Source organism: Prionailurus bengalensis, chromosome E2 (assembly GCF_016509475.1).
Source record: "Prionailurus bengalensis isolate Pbe53 chromosome E2, Fcat_Pben_1.1_paternal_pri, whole genome shotgun sequence".
Classification (NCBI taxonomy): domain Eukaryota; kingdom Metazoa; phylum Chordata; class Mammalia; order Carnivora; family Felidae; genus Prionailurus; species Prionailurus bengalensis.
Window position 1 is genome coordinate 17,969,011 of NC_057352.1, and position 21,509 is coordinate 17,990,519.

The 21,509-nt window shown below is 52.6% G+C and overlaps 1 protein-coding gene across 1 annotated transcript; it reads right to left on the bottom strand.

Annotated features, from left to right (window-relative positions):
* Positions 1 to 11,128: 11,128 nt before the first annotated feature.
* Positions 11,129 to 12,675, bottom strand: LOC122495045 (alpha-tectorin-like). Its single transcript, XM_043600759.1, has 2 exons — positions 12,173 to 12,675; positions 11,129 to 12,048 (listed from the first exon to the last, which is right to left on the bottom strand). Exon 2 carries the CDS (start codon positions 11,825 to 11,827, stop codon positions 11,303 to 11,305), a length of 525 nt encoding a protein of 174 aa, XP_043456694.1. The 5' UTR covers positions 11,828 to 12,048; positions 12,173 to 12,675; the 3' UTR covers positions 11,129 to 11,302.
* Positions 12,676 to 21,509: the final 8,834 nt, after the last annotated feature.

A 21,509-nucleotide genomic window follows, 5' to 3' on the forward strand; every position in this document is an offset into this window, starting at 1 on the left:
CCTCGTAGCGCGGGGGAGGCCCGTAGGGACACAGCCCCCTCGGGCCCCACCAGCACCCGCAGCATGGGGGACCGCTCGATAACAACTCGGGAGCCCTCAGCCCAGCGTACGACCACGCCCCTGCACACTTGCGCCGGGAGGCTGGCGGGTTGTCCATTCACCTGCAGAGAGGAGGCGAGTCAAGGGCGGGGATTAGGGCCCGAATCCGGAGGCGGGGCTCTGAAACTACTGTGAATCCTGCCGGGTGTCCCTATCAAAATGGCATACCCAGGTCTTTGCTAGAGGAAAAAGGTCTGGTATTTGCTTTCAAATCCTCCAGCACGAACAAAGCAAAGAGTGGGAGGAAAAGATGAAAGCAAAAATGGCAAAACATTTGTAACTGTAACAGAGTTTCATGACACACCATTCTCTCTTCTTTTGTGATGCTTGAAATTTTCCATAATAAACTCTTTCCTAAAAGGGAGCTTTAGAGAACAAAGTGTCTAGAACCAGTTGCATTTCTCTCACCTGTGTCTTCATAATCTAATAGCCGTTTACACATACTCTGTGCCAGGCACTATTCCAAGTGCTTTAATATTTGGTTATTTATTTTATAAGATAATGTATGACAGTATATTGCATTATGTAATGTAATTGATATTTTAATATACTGTCACCTAACTTAATTATGTAATTAATGATATTAAATTTATAAATGATACTAAATCCTCACCAACACTCTGACAGGGTAGGTCAGTACTGTATGCCTAGGTGCCTCTTGCCTTTTACTCATTAGGAAACTGAGGCACAGAGAAGTAACATAGCTTGCCCAGGTTCACATAGCTGGTAAGTGACAGAGCCAATTTTGAACCAAAGGGGTGTGATTTCATGACCTGTGTTCTTGACCATTCTGTTTTATATATTGCCTCTCCATTAATAAGTGACCGCAAGAGCAATCACAGCTTTTTTTTTTTAACGTTTACTTATTTTTTTTTTAATTTTTTTTTTCAACGTTTATTTATTTTTGGGACAGAGAGAGACAGAGCATGAACGGGGGAGGGGCAGAGAGAGAGGGAGACACAGAATCGGAAACAGGCTCCAGGCTCTGAGCTGTCAGCACAGAGCCCGATGCGGGGCTCGAACTCACAGACCGCGAGATCGTGACCTGGCTGAAGTCGGACACTTAACCGACTGCACCACCCAGGCGCCCCAACGTTTACTTATTTTTGAGAGACAGAGACAGCATGAGCAGGGGAGGAGCAGAGAGAGACACAGAATCCGAAGCAGTCCCCAGGCTCAGACCTGTACACACAGAGCCTGACACAGGGCTCGAACTCATGAACTGTGAAATCATGACCTGAACCAAAGTAGGATGTTTAACTGACTGAGCCACCCAGGCACCTGCAATCACAGTTTAAAAAATTTTTGTTTGTTTATTTACTTTTTTAATGTTTATATTTGAGAGAAAGAGAGAGAGAACTGGGGAGGGGCAGAGAGGGAGGGAGGGAGAGAATCCCAAGCAGGCTCCATGCTGTCGGTGCAGAGCCCTACGTGGGGCTCAGTTCCACAAACTGAGATCATGACCTGAGCCAAAATCAAGGGTCAGATGCTTAACCAACTGAGCCACCCAGGTGTCCCTTAAGTTTATTTACTTTTAAGTACTCTGTACACTCAACATGGGGCTCAACTCACAACCCCCAGGTCAAGTCTTAAGCTCTTCCAACGGAGTCAGCCAGGCGCCCCAAGAGCTTCTATTTACTGAGCACTTCGTATATGCCACACACTCTGCATGAATCCTCGCAGCTACCCTATGTGGTACTGTTCTAATCACCACTTTTTGTGGTTGAGCTGGGTTGTGGCAGAATCCTAGCTGCTCTCTTGCTGGACCATCCTCTCACTCTTACCAGTAGCCTCCTTCTATTTCTCAACATGGGGTTTCAGGTTTGTTTCCCTCTTACTTACAAACAGTATCCATTTTGCCTGCCAGATTCCAGTTCTGCTGCTCTCTGTTTTCCACGTGTCTTGGGGGAGCCAGGTGCTCTCCACTCTGGCCTCTCTCCCCACTGGATCTCCAACCTCTCCTTGTCTGGCTCCTTCCCATCAGCACTTAAACATCCCAGGGTTTTTCCCATCACAAAATCGTAATGGTAAACCAGTTTTAAAAGGCCTCTGCCTCTTCCTGGCTTATCTCTACTCTCACCTGTTTGACAAGGGCAGTTTGTATGTACAACTTGTCAAGAGAGCTGTCTATTCCTGCTGTCTCCATTCCTCAAACCTGCAGTCCAGGAGCTATCCCCCTGCTGTGATTTCTTAAGTCACTAACAACCTCCCTGGCCCTAAGTCCAAAGACATTTAGTGGGCTATTTTAAACTCAACAGTTCATTTTCACCACTATTCCCCAAATATGCTCCCTCTGTTTTCCTGGCCTTGTTCTGTTCTCTTCCCAAGCTTAAAATCAGGTCTCAGCTCATTTGTCACCTTCTCCAGAAAGCCTTCACTGGTCTCCTAAACTGAGAGTATCTCCTCTGGGCTTCCACAGTCTACCTGTGCTTCTCCCATTCCAGCCCTGATCACTCTACCTGGGCTACCTGGGCTTCCCCTACTAGAGCTCTGAGTAGTAGTAGTAGTAGTAGATGACTACTCAGTCAGTCGTTCCCAGGAGTTGAGCAGCACTTGAGTCAATGTGGGGGATCAGTGGGTCCTGAGAAGTCCAGGGTGAAGTTTATATAGGGTCTAGAGAGGGTCATGGGAGAGCATGACAAGGACATTTAGCCAACGGAGGTCAATGTGAGAGCACAGTGATGGGAGAGTTCTATGTTTAAAGGGTATGGAATGCCAATGAGGGATCAAAAGGCCCCAGAGATCAGTGCCAGATTATAAAAAAGTCTTGGCTTTTACTGAGGAAGTCCCTTACCCATATTTCCTGATTGGTTCCCACAGCTGCACAGCCATCCCTGAAGCCGATGATCACTCGTGGTTTGAGAGCAGTGCAGCTAGGACAGGGCAGGAAGTCAGCAATGACATGGAACCAGTCAGGATCCTGGGGCCTGGAACCCACCAATGCGGCTAGCTCATAGGCACAGGACATAACAGGAATGGGTGTGAGCCCACTGAAGCCATCAAAGGTGGTGAAGAGGCCCCCGGGCACTAGGCGACATGTAGCACCCTCCCTGGGCTCACACCACCGCACACCCCCATCCAGGATGCAGTCTGTGCCCTGTGGGCAGGAAAAGGGCTGGCACTGGAGGCCTTGACCATGCAAGCATATACAGCGTTCCTGGCAGCCAGGCAGGATCAGTGCCTCCCCAACCTGCAGAGAGAGAGAGAGACTCAAAATCAAATTCAAAAAACCATATCAACAAACAGCTAAGCACATGTATAAAACATCATGAAGGACTAAGTTCCTTAATATATAAAGAGTTCCTAGAAATAAAAAAGAAAAAGACCAATAAGTCAATATAAAAACATGAACAAAGCTATTCAGAAAGTTTATAGAAAAAGAAATATGTTTCTTAGGCATTTGAAAAGATGCTCAACCTCCTAACAAGACAAATACAAATTAAAAATCCATTGAGCTGTTTTTCTCTGAGATGGGCAAAAATAAAAAAAGTTTGATGAATTTCTCCAATTGTCCCCCAAATATCTATTAACTGTACAAATCAAGCTTTGTGTACTGCGTTTGACTATTGTGGTTTTAAAGTCTGTTTCAATCTGGGACAATCCCTCTGCTTTTTTCACTGGTGTGTGAAAAACCTTAAGAGCTCTCTGCAAGTTCTGATGTGTGGCCAGTGTCGGTACTAGCGTGGAGAGGACATGCAATGGCAGCTGTAGCAGCTCTTATGCCCTGTTCCTCCCAGTGCGGGCATGTATTCATTCCTGGGGTTGGTTTGGGGTTTAAAGTTTATGTATTTATTTTGAGAGTGAGAGTGCAAGTGGGAAAGGGGCAGAGAGAGAGAGAGAGAGAGAGACAGAGAGACAGAGAGAGAGAGAAGGAGAATCCCAAGCAGGCTCCACACCACCAGTGCAGAGCCTGATATGGGGCCTGAACTCACGAACCGTGAGGTCATAACCTGAGCCAAAGTCAGAAGCTTCACTGACTGAGCCACCCAGGCACCACTAGGGTTTAACCAATCATTTTTTCGTATCTGGTGGCCTCGAATCTCCAAGACAACTATGTCAGTCATCCCCTGGGGGGCTTTTCTTTACCTCTGAATGGATTCAAGGAGTTGCAAAGCCTTGAAGAGGACGCTTTGCCTGCCGAGGGTCCATCCATCTGTGGTCTTCTGGTAACAGCCTTCCAGTTTCTTTGGGGAATTAGCCCCACTTTTCTGTCTGTGGAGTTTCTTAGGTGATATACCTACCCTCTGGCTTCAGCTCTGGGCGCATGCCCCAGGTCTAGCTAGTCAGAGACAAATCAGAGTACCCCATATTTCCTGGCCTCTCTGGTTTAGGGATGGGCAAGTGGGACAATAGGAGTCAGCACTGGGACTTCTGCTGGAACTATTGACAGAGGGGTCTGTCCTTCCACTGAGATGGCTAAACTGTACATCATAAACTTGGAGAAGAAGGGGACCACCACTACCCAACATGCAGAAGTGATCTGAAAATGAGGCTATGCATGTCTTCAAATATCCATTCTCCATTTCTTCCCCAGAATTAGAATTTTTGGCTGCATTCAGGGATACCCAGCTAAAGATACATCTTCCAGCCTCCTCTGCAGCCAGATGGGGTCCCTTCGTGAAGTTGTGGCCAATGGGATATGAACAGAAGTGATATGTGCTACTTTTGGGTTATGCCCTTAAAGAGCGGGGCCTGACCTCCCTGTCCCTTCTTTCTCCTGGCCAACTTGCTTGAATGAAGATGTGGTGGGGAGTAGATGATCACAATACTACAGGGGAGGTAGAACCACATGATAGAAGAAACCTGTGTCCCTGACTTGGATGAGCCAAGCTGGTTATTCTTGGACTGTTCATGAGAGAGAAATAAGCTTCTATCGAATTTAAGCCACTGTAATTTTGAGACTGTTATAGCATTTGGACCTAGAGCCTACTTGATATAGAAGCTATCATAGAAAAAGGAAAAGACAGGGATGAAAGACAGAAAGAAACTTGAGTTCTAGTGACATCATTTGAGTCCCTGAATCCAGCCATGCGTGAAAGCCTCAGATTTAAACAATTAAAGGTAGGTATGTTCCTTGTTGTATTTAAGATACTTGGCATCATTTTCTTCATTTACAATGGCAAATTCTGACTGATATAGTGTGGTCCAGGGAACTTTTTTTTTTTTTTTCTTAAGTAGGCTTCATGCCCAGCACAGAGCCCAATGTGTGGCTCAAATCACGATCCTGAGATCAAGACTTGGGCTGATGGGGCGCCTGGGTGGTGCAGTCGGTTAAGCGTCCGACTTCAGCCAGGTCACGATCTCACGGTCCGTTGAGTTCGAGCCCCGCGTCGGGCTCTGGGTTGATGGCTCAGAGCCTGGAGCCTGTTTCCGATTCTGTGTCTCCCTCTCTCTGCCCCTCCCCCGTTCATGCTCTGTCTCTCTCTGTCCCAAAAATAAATAAACGTTGGAAAAAAAAAAAAAAAGACTTGGGCTGAGATGAAGAGTCAGATGGTTAGCCAACTGAACCACCCAGGTGCCCCTGGGGAAGAACATTTTATGACAAGATATGGGAAACTTTGCACCCACCCACCCATGCCTGGGGACCTCTCTTACAGGGATGTAGCGTCCACTGTGAAAGCAGCCGCAGTGGTCCTGAGACACACAGTCTGTGCCGTCAAAAATGAATCCAGGGTCACACTCACAGCCCTCATAGCATTGGGTAGAACAGTGAGCAGGGCTGGTAGGCTGGACACAGCCCCCATCACAGGTCCGTGCGCAGATGCTGTAGTGGCTCCGAGGCGGACAAGTCAGAGCTGCAGATGGATGGCAAAGGCTGGTGCTTAGGACTCAAGTTTCCCTCTCCAATCCTATTGCCTCTTGCCCCAGTCAGGCTAGCTTCCCACTGCTTAAAAAAAATTTTTTTTTAAGACATTGATTTAGTTTTGAGAGACAGAAAGACAGAGTGTGAGTGGGGCAGGGGCAGAAAGCGAGGGAAACACAGAATCCGAAGCAGGCTCCAGGCTCTGAGCTGTCAGCACAGAACCCGATGTGGGGCTCAAACTCACAAACCATGAGATCGTGACCTGAGCTGAAGTCAGACGCCTAACCGACCGAGCCGCCCAGGTGCCCCCCCACTGATATTTTTCAACTTCCACACCTTTGAAATTCCAGTTCTCTCTCCCTTGGATGCCCTTCCCCCCAACACTGCTTAGTCAATTCCATCTACATCAGGACTGCTCTGATCCCCATCAAGAGAAGGGGCTCTTCCTGCTGCCTTCAACCTGCCCTGGAGGCAACCCACACCCAGCCAGAGCACTCACGGCAAAGCTTGGGTCCCCTCCAAAGCTTCACAGGGATGCCAGCTTCCTGACAGGCTGCAGTATATGCTGTGAGGGCATCGCAGAGACCAAGGTCCTGACCATGGGTATGACATACGTCTTGCAGGCATATCCTGAGGAAAGCCTTGGGGCTGATATGGCCCAGGCAGTGGCCAAAGGGACCATCTGGTGCCTGTAGGAGTCTACACAGTTTGGGAGCATTGAAGATCTGGGCAAGTTGCGTGGGGCAGCTGATGCTAAAGCCAAGACTGGGCTGGGGCAGTGGGCAGGGGTTAGTGACAAGGCCCCTGGACCAGGATCTTGTGTCTAGAGGCACATCAAGGGGGCCATCTTGGCCACCAAAGGCCCCACAGAGCCCCACCAGCTGGCCGTGGAAGGTGGAAGGCACAGTTAGGCGCACCTGGCTGCCCCAGTCATACATGATATGCAGCCCACAGGCAGTGTGCACCACCACGTGGCGGCCCTCCAACGTGGCCCAGGCCCTGCCCCCCGGCAGTACCCAGGGCAGCCGGCAGTGTTCACCATCCACCTGGGGAGGAAGAAAAGGGTCAAGACTGAGGCTGAGAAGGTTGAGCCTGCTCCCACGCCTCCCAGTATCCTGGACATCCCTCCCAGCTGTGCCACAAATGAACTGTGAGAGGTGGGTGGAAAAGTTAGCCTCTCTGAACTTTAGTTTCTTTATTTGTAAAATGGGAGGATCAAAGTACCTACTTCCTAGGGCTGTTGGGAGAATTAAATAAATCAACAAAAAGTACTTAGAAAAATGCTCAGCATGTGGGAAGTGCTTAATGACCTAGGCCAAGACCACCCAAATGCCAGTCAACTCACAGATGTGTGAGAAAGCTGGCTGAGTCACTGAGAATTTTTTTTTTGAGCTTGTTATGCAGCATTAGCTGACTAATACAGTTGCTATGAAGATTAAATGATATGGTATAAGTAGTGCTCAGAACAGTGCCTAGCACATAATTAGCACTAAATAGGTCCCAGGGCCCTTTCTCTGGCCTTCTCTTCCTCATGAGGTCTCACCACACTTCTTTTTGAAGCTCTCTCTATTTCTGGCTGCCGAATCTCACCACACTCCTGCTTTCTCTGCTACTGTTTTGCCTAAGTTTTCATCCCCACCCATCCTAGAAGGCCCTAGTGATCTGGCCCCATCACTTCTCCAACCTCATTATCTCTTCCTCAACCCCTTACTCACTTACTTGCTCACTCACAAGCTACACTGACTTCCTCCTATTCCTCCAACACACCAGGAACCATCCCAGTTCCCTGACCTTCGCACTTTGTGTTCCCTCTGCCTGGTTTGCTCTCCCTTACCTCCTTCAGATCAGTGACTCAAATGTTACTTTGTCAGTAGAGTCTTCCTCATCACCTTATTCAAAATCCTAAACCTCTTTACACTGTTTCTGTACTCTCTCTTCCTTGTTTTATTTTTCTTTATAGTTTTCTTTTTCTTTCTTTCTTTCTTTTTTTTTTTTGAGAGAGAGAGAGTCATAGACAGCATGAGGTGGGGCCGGGGGTGGGGGGGGGTGGGGGGCAGAGAAGGAGGGAGAGAGTAAGAATCCCAAGCAGGCTCTGGCACTGCCAGTAGTGGAGCCCAATGCGGGGCTCATACCAACCAACTATGAGATCATGACCTGAGCTGAAACCAGAGTTGGACGCTTAACCCACTGACCCACCCAGGTGCCCCTATTCTTCGTTACAGTTCTAAACTCATCATCGGATGTACCACCTATTTTACTTATTTATATACTTATCATCTGTTTCCCTGGAGGAATGTGAGCTCTCCCAGGACTTAGTCATCATCAAATCCTCCGGCCTTTCCTGGACCACCGAGAGACTCTCCATACAATTTACTGAAATAATCCTGAATGACTAATTTTATTCAATCCTGGGTAGTAGGTGATAATGCATATCGAACAGCTACCCTTTAGTGAGCCATTACTGTGTCCCACGCAATGCTTCCACCTTGTCACATATTTGCACCATCTCTTAAGTCTTAAGGGACAGCCACGCCCACGTTACATATGGTGGGGGAAACAGAGGAACCTCCAGGAGGAAGAGGGTGGGGTGTGGGCGCGGTCCAGTGAACCCCTACCGTGATGAAGCCGACAACTGCGCGGTCTAGCTGCAGGTGGTGCCCGGAGAGGTTGAGGTGCAGACTGAGTAGCCCGGCCCCATCGCGGGCCACGTCCAGGCTGAAGGAACAGGGACCCCGGCGTGGGGTGCGGGCGAGCACTTGCAGGCAGCTCTCAGGAGAGAAGGGCGCGGGCGGGGGCAGCGTGTGCGTGCGGCCGTCGAAGGTGAGCACGTGCGCGGTCCCGGCGAGGGCGCAGCTGCCTCGGCCGTCGGGCAGGCAGCGGCGCACGCCCCCGCGCAGGCCGCACACTCGCCCGCGCCCGCACGGCCGCGGCGCGCACGTCACCACGCCGCCCGGGCGGCAGCGGCAGCGGCGTGCGCAGCCTGGCCCCGGGTACCAGACGGTCCCTAGAGCTCGGTAGCGGCCGGCGCGAAAGCAGCCGCACTTGGCCGCAGGCACGCAGGCGGCGCCGCTTAGCAAGAAGCCCGTGTCGCACACGCAGCCCTCACAGCAGCGGCTCCCGCAGGCGCCGCGGCCAGAGCGGCTCTCGCTGCCCGCGCACGTGGCTGGGCAGCACGGGCCGCACAGCTCATAGTGCGAGTGCGGCGGGCACCGTAACGCTGGGGAGACCCGCGGGGGTGCGAGGGCCAGAGCGAAATGAAAGAGATGGAGAGACGCGGGAAAGAAATAGCGGGGGACAGAGAAAGGGGTAGGCCGGGAGAGAGAAAGGACGGGAAGACAGAGACGGAGGGAGGATAGAGGGTGGGGGTGAGTGGAAGAGCAACACGGCGGGGAGAGAGGACGAGGAACGGAAAGTGGGAACACCAGGTAGAGATAGTGAGGCGCAGAAAGGGAGACACAGAGAGACACAGAGGCACGGGAGAGACAGACAGAAAAAGAGACGGACACAAAAGACAGGAAGACCTCGTTAAACTGCTGCCCCATCCAGGTCTAACTCTTCTTCAAGTCCCACCCTTCTTCACCTGGCTCCACCCACCCAGGCCTGAACTTCTTCATTGGTCCTCCCGCGTCCGTCCCTCGGTGTCCCAAATCCCAGCTCTTAGGAGCTTCACCCACTATGTATGCCAAGCCCCGCACACTCACGACAGAAGTCAGGCGTCCTCCACGGCCGCAGGTGCACATCCAGAGCCTGACAGGCGACAGTGAAGGCGGCCAGGGCTCGGCAGACGATGGGACGGGCTCCGTGGTGGCGGCACACGTCGTCCAGGCAGTTGTCCAGGAATGGGAGCGGGTCCAGCGCAGCGTAGCATGGCCCCAAGGGACCCTCGGCCCCCGCCAGCAGCCCGCAGTACGCGTCTCCAGCGAATCGAGTGCGCGTGGATACTGGACACTGGTTGTGGCAGAGGGGCCCGCAGACTGGGCCACAGCCTGGCACTTCTGCCACCTTCCAGATGTCGGGCAACGGCACCGTGGGGCTGCTCGGGCCTCTTTGGGCACAGAGTCCACACAGGTAGGGTCCGTAGGGCCTCGGCAGCGTTACACGTGCCAGGCTGTCCCAATCGTAGGTGAGTGAGAGGCCGAAGTCCGTGTCTACACAGAGCTGGCGGCCTTGGTAGTAGGCACGGAGGCAGTGGCCGTGAAAGAAGGGCAGCGATTCCAGAATTCCGTCCACCTACAAGGGAGGGCATGCAGGTATCAGCAGGGGAAGGATGTAGTGGCTGTCGCAGAAGTTCTTGGAAATGCCAATGAAGGATCAGAGAAGGATCAAGGGGAACATCGGTTAACCAGGGTAGTCATAGGAATCGCAAGGAGATTCAATGGAACATCAGTAGAGGCTAAATGAAGGGTGAGTTAAAGGATCCCACCTTTGGTGGGTGAGTGTGTCAGTGGTAGAGATTAGATGATTAGCGTTAATGAGGGGGTGGAGTCAGAAAGTGAGTCAATGAGTTAATGTTACAGTCTCAGGAAGGCTTAAAGAGTGAGACTCAGTCAAAGACAGGCTCAATTGGGATATTGGAAAGCCCTGAGAATTCAGTGGAGGAATCCATATCAATAGGAAGCTCAATGGGAGTATTGGAATGGCTTGGGAACTCAATGGAAAAATCCACAGAGATGTAAATGGCATTAATGGGCCAGTCAGTGAATCACTAGGAAGGTCAACAAATAGCTCAGTACAGATCTATGGGGTGAGGGGGGAGGTCAAGAGGACAGTAAATAGGGTGAATGGGGCAAATCAATATAACTGTAGTAGGATCAGTGGGGGAGGGGCAATGAATGGGTTCGTGGGATTTTCAGTGGGAGAGAAATGGAGGGTCGGGCGCCTGGGTGGCTCAGTCAGTTAAGCGTCGGACTTCAGCTTTGGCTCAGATCATGATCTCATGGTTTGTGAGTTTGAGCCCTACCTCGGGCTATGTGCAGACAGCTCAGAGCCCAGAGCTTGCTTTGGATTCTGTGTCTCCCCCTCTCTCTCTGCCCCTCGCCAGCTTGCACTCTCTCAAAAATAAATAAACATTAAAAGAAAAAAGAAAGAAAGAAGGAAAGAAAGAAAGAAAGAAAGAAAGAAAGAAAGAAAGAAAGAAAGAAAAAGAAAGAAAGAAAGAGGGCCAATGGGGAAGTCAAGGCTGAGTCTATGGGTTAAAGGGGAGTCAACTGAGGACTCAGTGGAAGGTTAATGGGAGAATAATAGGAGACTCAAGGGTAGAAGTCTCAAATAGAAAGTTTGTGGGAAGGGATCAACAGGCAAGTCAATGAATGGGCCACTAGGAAATTGGAGTAGACATCTCTGAGAACCAGTGAGAGAGTTGATAAAGGGGGTATCAGCAGGAAAAGAGCGGTCTACAGGTTACCTGTGGGTAATGGGCATGGTGAGGGACAGTAGGTACGTATGGAGCCTTTGAAAACTCACCCGGATGTGGTTGAGATCTTCTGGACTCAGGTCCAGCCTCAGGCCACAGGCTAAGAGGGTCAGGGCCTTGGCCCAGCCACGTGGCCGCAGCAGTGGGGTCAAATCCAGGCTGAAGGGCTCAAGGTCAGCATGGGTTGTGTCACAGAGACCCGCCAGGCGATAGACACAGGAGCCAGGGAATTCGTAGTGAGCTCCTCCAAATGTGTGGAAGTAGAAGTCTCCAGAGGCAGTGCACACCAGTGGCTTCTCCAGGACAGTGGGACTGGGTGAGGACTGGGCTGACAGGCAGTGGTACCAGCCACCCGTGAAGGCCTTGCAGTGACCGTGGCACTTGTCAGGCCAACACTGGGGAAGTTTGCTCACCAGGGCCCCAAGGGTTGGGCAGCGGCAGTGCCAAGTACAGTTGTCTGTCCAGAAAGTACGGCCTTGGTGCAGGAAGCAGGAGCAGTGTGCAGGGGGCATGCACTGGCCGTCCTGCAGCAGGTAGCCAGGCAGGCACTGGCAGGTAGGAGCACAGGGGCGGCTACAGTGCTCTGGGGCTGAGGGGTTGGCACACGTGGCTGGACATGCAGACCCACAGGGAACAAAGCGGGAGTTTTCTGGGCACTGGGGACTGGGACTGGGGAGCAATGGTGGGGAAACCAGCGGTGGGGCCACAGAGCTAGGGGCAGGGGCCAAGGTGGCTGTGGGGGAGAGAGAAGATCAAGGACCTATGAGTCCCAGGAGTCTGGGTCACCAGTCCCCTCCTTCCCAGGATGCAGGAGTCATGCCCCAATCTCTGACCCCCGAGACTATAGCGCTGGGCACCTTGCAATCGACAGCCTAGGACTCCATCTGTGATGCCACAGACCTCCTCCGTAGGGCAGCTGAAGGGGACACAGGCCACACCTTCCCCTAGGTGGCAGGTACAGGAGGAGGAGCAATTCTTGATGAGGATAGTCTGGCCAGGCTGTGGAGGAAGGGAGAGGCGGTGAAAGGTGAGGTGGTATCGAAGGGAAGGTGTAGCCAAAGGTTCTGAGATGAGAGGATCCAAATAAACCTCTAACAAGGGCCCAAGAGGATGCTCACAGGGAAGTACAGGCCATCGTGGAAGCAAGAACAGTGGTCCACAGGGACGCAGTCACCCTTGGCGGGGAAGAATCCATCATCGCACTCGCAGCCCTCAGCGCAGGGAGTGGGGAGCTGTACCACCTCCTGAACACCCGCACAGGCCGCGGGACAGGGGTTCACACACAGGCTGTAGTGGCTGTGTGGGGGGCACCGCATGGCTGTGGAGAGGTGGCTTGTCAGACTCAGGCAAGCCAGGGGCCTGCCCTCTGCTTCCCTGGCACCCTCAGATTGCATCGTTCCCAGAAGACCTCCCCTTAGATTAATCCTAACAGCAGTAACAACCGGCAGTGATTGAACAGTGTCTGCGCACTATGCAGTGTGCTAGCTGCTTAAGTGCATCCTAGATATGACTAATGTTGCTTCCCTGCTCTTTGTCTTTTAGGGGGTCTTTCCCCGGCAATCCCAGCCCCTGTTGAAAGTGTTGACCATTACTTGAACCACCAAGTGATCCCACCTCCTATGCTGCTTGTTTGGGTCCATAAGGAACCTGTCAGTGGATTCTAGTGGTGGAGGTCTTTTCTTGGCCTCTCTGCCCTTCTGACAATAATAACCTCCGCTTGCTTTTTGGCAACTATCCATCCTTACTTTCAACATGTGGACTGAGGTGATTCCACATCCAGGTTCCAGGGTTGTGTATAGAACCCCAGGGCTGGCTAATCAGATTATTCTTCCCTCCTCTGGTTCACAATAATTGGACAGGCGAAGCCTTGGGTGGCGAGCCTGGGACTTTAGCTGGGGTCACTGGGAAAAGGATGTTACATTTTTGCAAAGGCACTGAAGCTGGTAGAATTGTCAGCTTGAAGTTGCCAAAGCCTTGCGGCTACCACAAGAGGAGAATCTACTTGAGAATAAAGCTAACAGAGAGAGAATGGAAGGGAAGAAGAAGATGGACTGGGAGAAAAATGGACTTTTTAAATCTGCAGTTGAAAATTCTTAATCTAGCTAAGACTGAAGATAGAAACACCCTCAGTCTTTGCAGTTATATGTGCTCCAAATCATTTATTCTTTCTCCCCTCAGTTTGAGTTAGGATTCTGACATCGCTATTAAGAGTCCTGCTGGATATAGTGGCCACATTGTGTACCCATGACCGGCTGGTTGGGTCAGGGCTGGATAAATGACCCTGACAGACAGAGGTGAGGGTGGCCATTGGTCTGTAAGTTAAGAGCAAGACAAACATTCCCTGCAAGAACATTTGAACCTGGAGGCAGAAAGAGAGAGACACTGACACCAAAATGATAAATTGAGGTGGGGCCAAGAGTCCATGAGGATCATGGAGGATACACGTGGACATAGAAACGTGAAGTTGATGAGAACCTGTTAAGTGAACAAATATTCAGATGCCAGCTAAGTCATTTTCTAGGTGGGTGATACTGAGCAAGTTCCTTAACCACCTATGCCTTGGTTTCCCTCATCCATAAAATGTACTTGCATGATGGGGCTGTTGGGAGAATTGAGGGCTTAGCACCGAACCTGTATTCAGTAAGGTCAGCTGTTCTTTTCATGTTATTACCGGAACTATTTTTACATTATTGTTGGAGAGACACTATAGCATAGGGGTTGAGAGAGAGGATTCTGGAGCCAGGTGGAAAGGCCAGTTTTGCCCCCTACTGGCTGTGAGATCTGGGGGGATTCTCTGTGCCTCAGTGTCCTCAACTACAGGAGGCAGACGATTATCCCATCTCCTAGAACAGTTCTAAGATGGAGTGGGCTGACTTCAAGCACGCAATACAGGTTCTCAGATCTAGTCTTGCATCCGGGTCTCCTGGAGGGCTTGTTAAAACAGGTTGGTGGCTCCCACTCCAGAGTTTCTGATTAAGTCTGGGGCAGGGCAAGACTTTGCATTGTAAACAAGCCCTGAGTATTGCATTGTAAACAAGCCCTGTAAACAAGCTGATGCTGCTGGTCCAGGGACTAGGATTTTAACGCAGCGCCTGATACTGAATGAGTGCTCTGTAAACGTTACCTAAGGGATAAAATCAAATCTGTTTTCCCAACCACAGTGTGCATGGGACTCTGTCCTGCTTGGTGCTGTGTCCTTAAAATAGGCCGACACATAGTAGGTCCTCAACTAACACCTGCGTTATGACTGAAGACCAGACCAGTCTCCCGCTTTGGGACCCCACCCCGCGGGGGCGGCTCGTAAAGCCCTCTGGCAGGTGACATACGGCAAAGGCTGGGAGCCCTCCAGGGCCGCATATCCGCACCAGCCGTCTGGCAGGCAGCCACGTAGGCTTGCAGGCAGGCACAGAGCACTTTGTGGTTCCCGCGGGCGCGGCCCACGTCGGCCACGCAGGCCTGGTAGAAGGGCTCCGGCGGCAGGAATGCGTGGCAGGGTGCCAGGGGGCCGCTGGGCTCGCGCAGGAGGTCGCAAGCGCCACGCCACGCCGCACCCGCGTCCTCGGTGGCCGGGAGGCAGCCCGAACCCGGGCAGGGACGCGGCGCGGCGCAGGGCCCGGGCCTTGGCAGCTGCAGGTCATCCGTCGCGTTGCCGTTGAAGTTGCCGCAGAGGCCGCGTGTGAGGCCGCGGTAGGCCGCAGGCAGCTCCACGCTCAGGTGGCAGCAGAGCCCGAAAAGCAGGCGCGGGCCTCCACGCACCGCGAGCACCACAGATGCGCCGCGCGCGAAGGCGCGCACCCTGCCCCGGCTCAGCGCAAAAGGCAGACAGCGCCGCACGCCGTCCACCTGCGGGCAGGGGTGGGGCAGCCTAGAGTCAGGGGGGGAGGTCCGGGTCCGGAAGAACTGGGAGGAGACTAGTGGGGAGGAGTAGTGCGGACAGTGGGTGCGCCAGAACAAGGGAAGAGTGGGCAGGGACTGCTGGAGTGTGAAGAAGGACATGGGGTGAAGGAGAGGGGTCAAGGGGCAGGGCGTTCAAGGCAGTGTTTGGGTGTGGGTATAGTGGGAAGGTGTGGGGGAACCTGGAGAGGGGAAGGAGAGTGAGGGGAGGGAGAGTGGTGAAGTGGGCCTGGAGTGCAGGGACAGAGGGGAAATTCCTTACTCAGGGACCGAAGAGAGATCTGAGGGCATCTGTGGACCTGGGGGTTGGGGCAGTAGAGCTGGGGAAGAAGAGGGAGGGGATGTGGGGACAGGAGGAGGAGGAGAGAGGAAGAGGGACCACTTTGGAGAGAAAAAGAGCGGGAAAGCTGGAGAGGAAGGGCAGTGGTGAGGTAGGGGCACCAGAGAGGGGGTTTGGGCAGCCTGGAGCAGGGGTCAGGGAAGGCTAGGTGGGCGTTGGTAAGAGGTAATGGCAGACGCAGAGCCTGAGAGGGTGCATGGAGATCCAGGTGGAGGAGGAAAAAAGGCAGAGAGGAGAGATGAAGACTGTGGGGTGGGAGAGAGGGACAGGTGGGGTGTAGGTACGGGTGGTAGACAGAGAAAGAGGCGAGGGAAGATGGAGAGACAGCCTGAGCAGCATGGAACAGGGATGTGCAGACCCAGCTACTGAGAGAAGGATTGAAAGGGGAAGGGGCAGAGAGAGGGAGGAAGCAGAGAAGGGAGAAGGAGATTATCGGAAATGAGGTTGTTGGAGAGAGGAGAAAATCGAAGGCGATACTCAGAGATCCCACCGGGCAGAACAGAGACTTCCAGGCAGCTGAAAGGAGGCGGGTGACAGGGCGGGGGCTCACCGTGATGTATCCCCAGTCCTCGCAGTGTAAGCCGAAGCGGTGGCCATGCGCGCGGAGCAGCACGCGGCAGAGTTTGGGCATCCGTGGACCTGTCTCCAGCACCACCTCGAAGGGCCTCCCACCCCGAAGTCGACCCGTGCCCGTGCCTACCAATGAATAGGTGCAGGCGCCCGGGAGGTGGAAGGTGGTGCCGTCGAAGGTGCGATAATAGAGTCCGTCTGTGGCAAAGCAGAGGCCTGGGCCGCCCCGGGCTGCGCGGCAGGGTTTGCAGGCCACCCGGCCGCCAGGGTGACAGCGGCAGCAGCGACCGGTCGCGGTGGGAGGGGGCGGCAGCGGGGCGCCGGGTTCCAAGTAGCGGCCGGCGCTCAGGCAGCCGCACTGAGCAGTGGGCACACAGATAGCGCCACTCAGCACAAAGCCCGCGTCGCATACGCAGCCCTCACGGCAGTGCCCAGCGCGATCGCAGCCGGGTGGTGGCTCCAGCCCCGCGCAAGTGACAGAACAAGCCGGAGCGCACAGCGTGTAGTGCGAGTGTGCGGGGCACAGCGGGCCTGCGGAACCAGTAGGAATGGAAGGTTACTTTGCGGCCTATGGCTGTTGGGACTCTCACTCCCTAACTCTGGGGCTAGGATGGGGTACCTGGGGCCCTGCCGGGGCAAAGCTCTACCTGGGCAGAGCTGCAGGTACCTTCAGATAGCTAAGGATGTGGTGGTTAACCATGCCTCTGATGAGGCATAGCTAATCTGTAGGGCTTGGGACGGATAAGAGCTTAGGGGCTGGACCATGAACAGGTCTGAGTCCCTGAGAGGTAAGAGCTGAAGGGTTGGACCATAATCAGGGCTGAGAAGAGGGAAGGATAAGAGTTGGGGGGCTGGACTTAAATCAGAATACACCTGCCACTTTAGCATGGGCAAAGGTTGAGGGTCTGGTGGGGAGTGGAGGGATGGCTGAAGGCTGGTGCAGTGGGAAGTACAGGGTCTCAGGGATACATTGTGCAGGGAGGAGCTGGCACTCTGGGATGAGCAACAGCCAAGGAGCAGCATCTCAGTCAAGAGTGGGGCCAGGTTCCCCAGATGAGCAAAGATAGAGAGAGACGCTAGACTGAATCCCTAGGCACTCACTGCACAGGCTTGAATTCCGCCACTGGAAGACTTGGCCACCCAGCAGCTGGCAAGTTTCACAGTAGAGGCTGAGCATGGGGCAGGGTCCAGTGCCCAGGCATACATCCACCATGCAATCTTGGACATAGGGGCTTGGTGCCAGCATCTCATGGCACAGCTGGAAGGGCCCCAGAGGGTCCAAAAGGATGTCACAAGGGTGGGCAAAGTGGGTTGGGCTGCTGGTGGTTGGCAGAGTGACACAAGATGGTGGCAGTGGCGGCATCTTGTCAGCAGCATCCAGGCACCCAGTCGAGGAACCCACCAAATATCTATGGCCAAAGGCCCAGGCCATTGCATCCTCAGGCAGCTTGGTGCCCAGCACGATTCCAGGCACCTGGAGGTCATTCATGGGGTCCTCATTATAGTCAGCACACAGCCCCACCACATGGCCCTTATATGCTGCTGGAAGACTCAGTACTACGTGGATCCCAGGGGCATAGGTCACACGCAGGCCAAAGGGACAGCTGACCACAGTGTCCCAGCCATGGCGAAAGATGAGTGTATTGTTGCTCAGAGCCCGGAATGGTAGATTCTGCCAGTCACCATTCACCTGTGCAAAGAGGATATGTCAAGGTGGGGCTCTAGGGACCCCGTATCATTACCAAGGATGCCAGTGTCCCTAGGTAAGGGTATAAGAGCAGGGCCTCCAGAAGGTCTTTTTGAAGGACTGTCTACAATGACCACCCCCAACCCAACAAATAAAAGCTTGGGGTGCTGTCCACAATACTGATACTTTTTCCAACAAATACTTGGATGGTGAGAACTGTGGATTCTGGGGTTTGGGGCTATAGTATTCCTGGATCAGATTTGGGGAGATGAAAGCCACAGCTTCTGGAAGTGACACATGTGCAGTGTCTGGCACATGTCTGGTCAATAAATATTTGTTGAGCTAATGCATGGATGAGTGAATGAGGCTCATAGGTCAAGTTAGGCTGTACAGTCCTAGGGATGCTGGGATTTCTAGGTATGGCAGGGGCTTCGGGATACTATGCAAATGGTTCAGGGAAGGGAGGTCTGTCCATAGCATATATAAATGTTGAGGCTGCTGTGCATGGTCTAACCATATTTGCCCACAGCATCTGGGGCTGGGGTATAAGAATTTGGGATGAGGGTTTGTAAGCTTTTGGAGCTGGGGATTTGGAATTCCTGGATTGGGTTTAGGGGGTGCCCGGGACTGGGGCTAGAGTTGGGTCTAAAGTTCAGTTAACACATGTAACTTAGAATAGTGCCTGGAACACAGTAGGTATTCAGTAAGTGACTGTTAAATGAATGAATGAGTGAATGAATGAATGAATGAATGGGATTCTTGGGTCAGGACTGGAGTTTCAAGATCCCAGAATCAGGACTGAAAGCTCTGGTGTACTGGGGCTCACAATGAAGGTTCCAGAATTCTTGAGTCAAGGCGAGGAGTTTTTGTTCCAAGACAATCCAGGCCAGGAGTATTTGTCTCAAACACTTAGGTTGAACTATATGAAATTGCCGCATTTGTAGGAAAAAACACCAAATATTGGCCGCTTCGTGTCCAATTTTCATAACTACATGTGCAGGACAGTGACGTGTGGTAGTTAAGTGTCCTTTGACTTCGGAGCCATGTCGCCTGGGCTCAAATCTTGGCTCCTGGTTTGTTTAACTGTCTCACTTTGCCAATTTGTTTAACTTCTCTGTAAAATGAGAGAAATAATAATATGCACTGGAAAGAATTGTTGTAAGGATCAAGTAAGGATTTGTAATTGTGCCTGGCACGTGTTGGGGTAGGCCGTGTTCCTTGGGAAGGCAGAGAGGTCTTAGGTTCTGGGATTAAGGTCCCTTGGGGCCACCCATAAAGCCGTAGTCAGGGCTAGGCCTCTGGTCCCAAGAAAAGCATAAAACCTGGTCCTCACTCACATGCATTCAGGGGCCAGGCAAATAACTAAATGAGTAAAGTGGAGAGGGTGGGATGTGCTGGGGACTGTGACAAACTAGAGAGAGAAAGTATGTGCCCCTCGCTAGAGAGGGAAGTCCCAAACATACGTGGCCATGAGAATAGGTGACTAGTTGCCAGGGCTTCTAGTTTCTCAAGAGATACCATAAGTCCAGCCTTCTTTATTTAAAAATGGTAATTCAGTAAGAAATTTAAAATACGGCCAAGGCAAACTGCAGAGAGAAAGTTACTGAGAGCCTCTGGGTTCTGTCCTCTGTGGTCGGTGAATACTCACCCCCACAGCCCCACAGCTCCTCTCCCAGTGTCCCTATCTTTATTTGTCTTTCCTACCTTGATGAGAAAATTTGTCATGTTGAAGTGGTGTCAGAGTCATTGTGAACTTGGAATTACATTTCACAAATGAGTAGTTGAGGTCATGTATTTTTTTGATGATTTACAGAGACAGCATAAGAGACCCTGGAGCCCAAAATGGCAAGGTTTAAATACTAACTCTCGTATTTATAAGCTGTGTGACCTTGGGCCAATGGCCTCACCTCTCTGGGGCAGTTTCTTCATCTGGAAAATGGTAATGCCTATTGTATCTACCTTAAAAGGACTCTTGTGCATTATGTGTTATTTCATTGGCACCTAGCGCGTGTGCCTCCCGAGTGGCCTTTCCAACAGCACCAAAACTTCTTTTCCTGGGGAAATTATGGAGGACTGGGAAAGGGGGTTCTGGACTGATGGTTTGCTCCTAAAGTGTTAAGGCTTGAGTTCAAATTTGGGGGTTAGTTTTGGGGTTAGTCACCTAAAGTTAGGTGACTGGGTCAGAGATCATGGGGCAAGAGGGAGGAGGTGCAAGATACTGGATTTAAGGTCCAATGTCACAGGACAAAAACTCAAGGTATGACCCTAGGGTGAGGTTAGGGGGATCTTGGGATCAGGTTTGGGAGTCTTGAGATGAGGACTCTGGGTCAGAGGACATAAGGTGAATGTGTGGGCAGGGCTGGGGTTTTCTCACCAGGACACGACCGGGTTCCTTGGGGTCCAGCCTCAGATGGAATCCAGACACGTGTACTTCGAGGCTATTCGGGACGCCATCAGGACTGGTGCCCAGGAGCACACGGAAGTCAGCGAGCTCCTGTGGCGCTGAAGAACTGAGGCCGCTCAGCAGGTACACGCAAGAGCCAGGGAAGCGAAAACGGCGCCCATCAAAGGTGATGTAGTGGCCTCTGCCAGCCACCACGCATGTGGCCATGCTCGAGGGCACACACGTGCGCAGGTTGTGTGACAGAACGCAGCGCTCATGCGGCCTGCACCCCGTCTCAGTGCAGATCACACTCCCTCCTAAGGCTGGGCAGAGGCAGCGGCGGCGAGTGCAGCCCACACCCTCCCATAAAGCCTCGCCTGGTGCCAGCAGACGTCCCTGGTGCACGCAGCCACAGCCACCAGGCCCTGGGCGCCGGAGGACACAGGCTGGGCCGCTGCGAACATAGCCAGGATTGCAGGTGCACGTCTCCCCGCAGGGCAGTGGGCAGGATGCTCCCAAGGGCCCCAAGCATGTCTCTGGGCAGGAGGAGCCACATAACTCATAATGGCTGTTTTGGGGGCACTCGATAGCTGGGGGGAGAAGGGGAGAAAGATGGAGGGGGAAGGAGTGTTTACATCAGGACCTCCCAGTCTGGTTCCAGAGACCTAAGTATTTAGCCATCCCTAGAATGGAGATGTTCCTGCCTTCATTTTCCAAGAGTCGTGCCCAGGATCCTGGGGGTCCTCATCCCCTAGAATGGAGGCTTTCCAGCAATCTCCATCTCACAGAGAAAAGAAGTTTCTATCATCAGAAGCCAGAAGTCCTCTTTCAGAACCTTAAAATCTGGCCCTGGGACACAGAACTCTCACCCCAGACCCTGGAGTCCTCCTTACCTAGAGGACTTTTCCATACACCAAATCCAGGAATCTTGCCTTTTAGAATTAACTAATTCTGAATCCCAGGGCCTGGAAGCCTTCACCCTCAGGACCCAAAGAATCCTGACCCCAAGACCTAGGGGTTCCAGCCCCCAGAAACAAGAAATCCCACCACTGGGTGGAGGAGTCTCCATCCCCAGACCCAAGGAACCCTGCCTCCTGAGCCCCTGCAGTCCCATCCCAGGGACCCTGCAGCCTTGTCCTAGGAATCAACTCCAGCCAGCATCAGGGAGTGCCACCCCTAAGTCCCAGAATCCCCTTCCCTAGTAGCCCATAGCCTTTTGCATCTAAGGGTCACTCACGGCAGCCAGTCTGGGATCTCCAGGAGTTGATGCTGACACCTAGGCGCTGACACGCATGTGCGTAGACCTGGAGCATCAAGCAA

Excerpts from the sequence above, each read along its gene's own strand:
- LOC122495045 (XM_043600759.1), bottom strand. The coding sequence starts at position 11,827 with ATGCCCCCTGCACACTGCTCCTGCTTCCTGCACCAAGGCCGTACTTTC.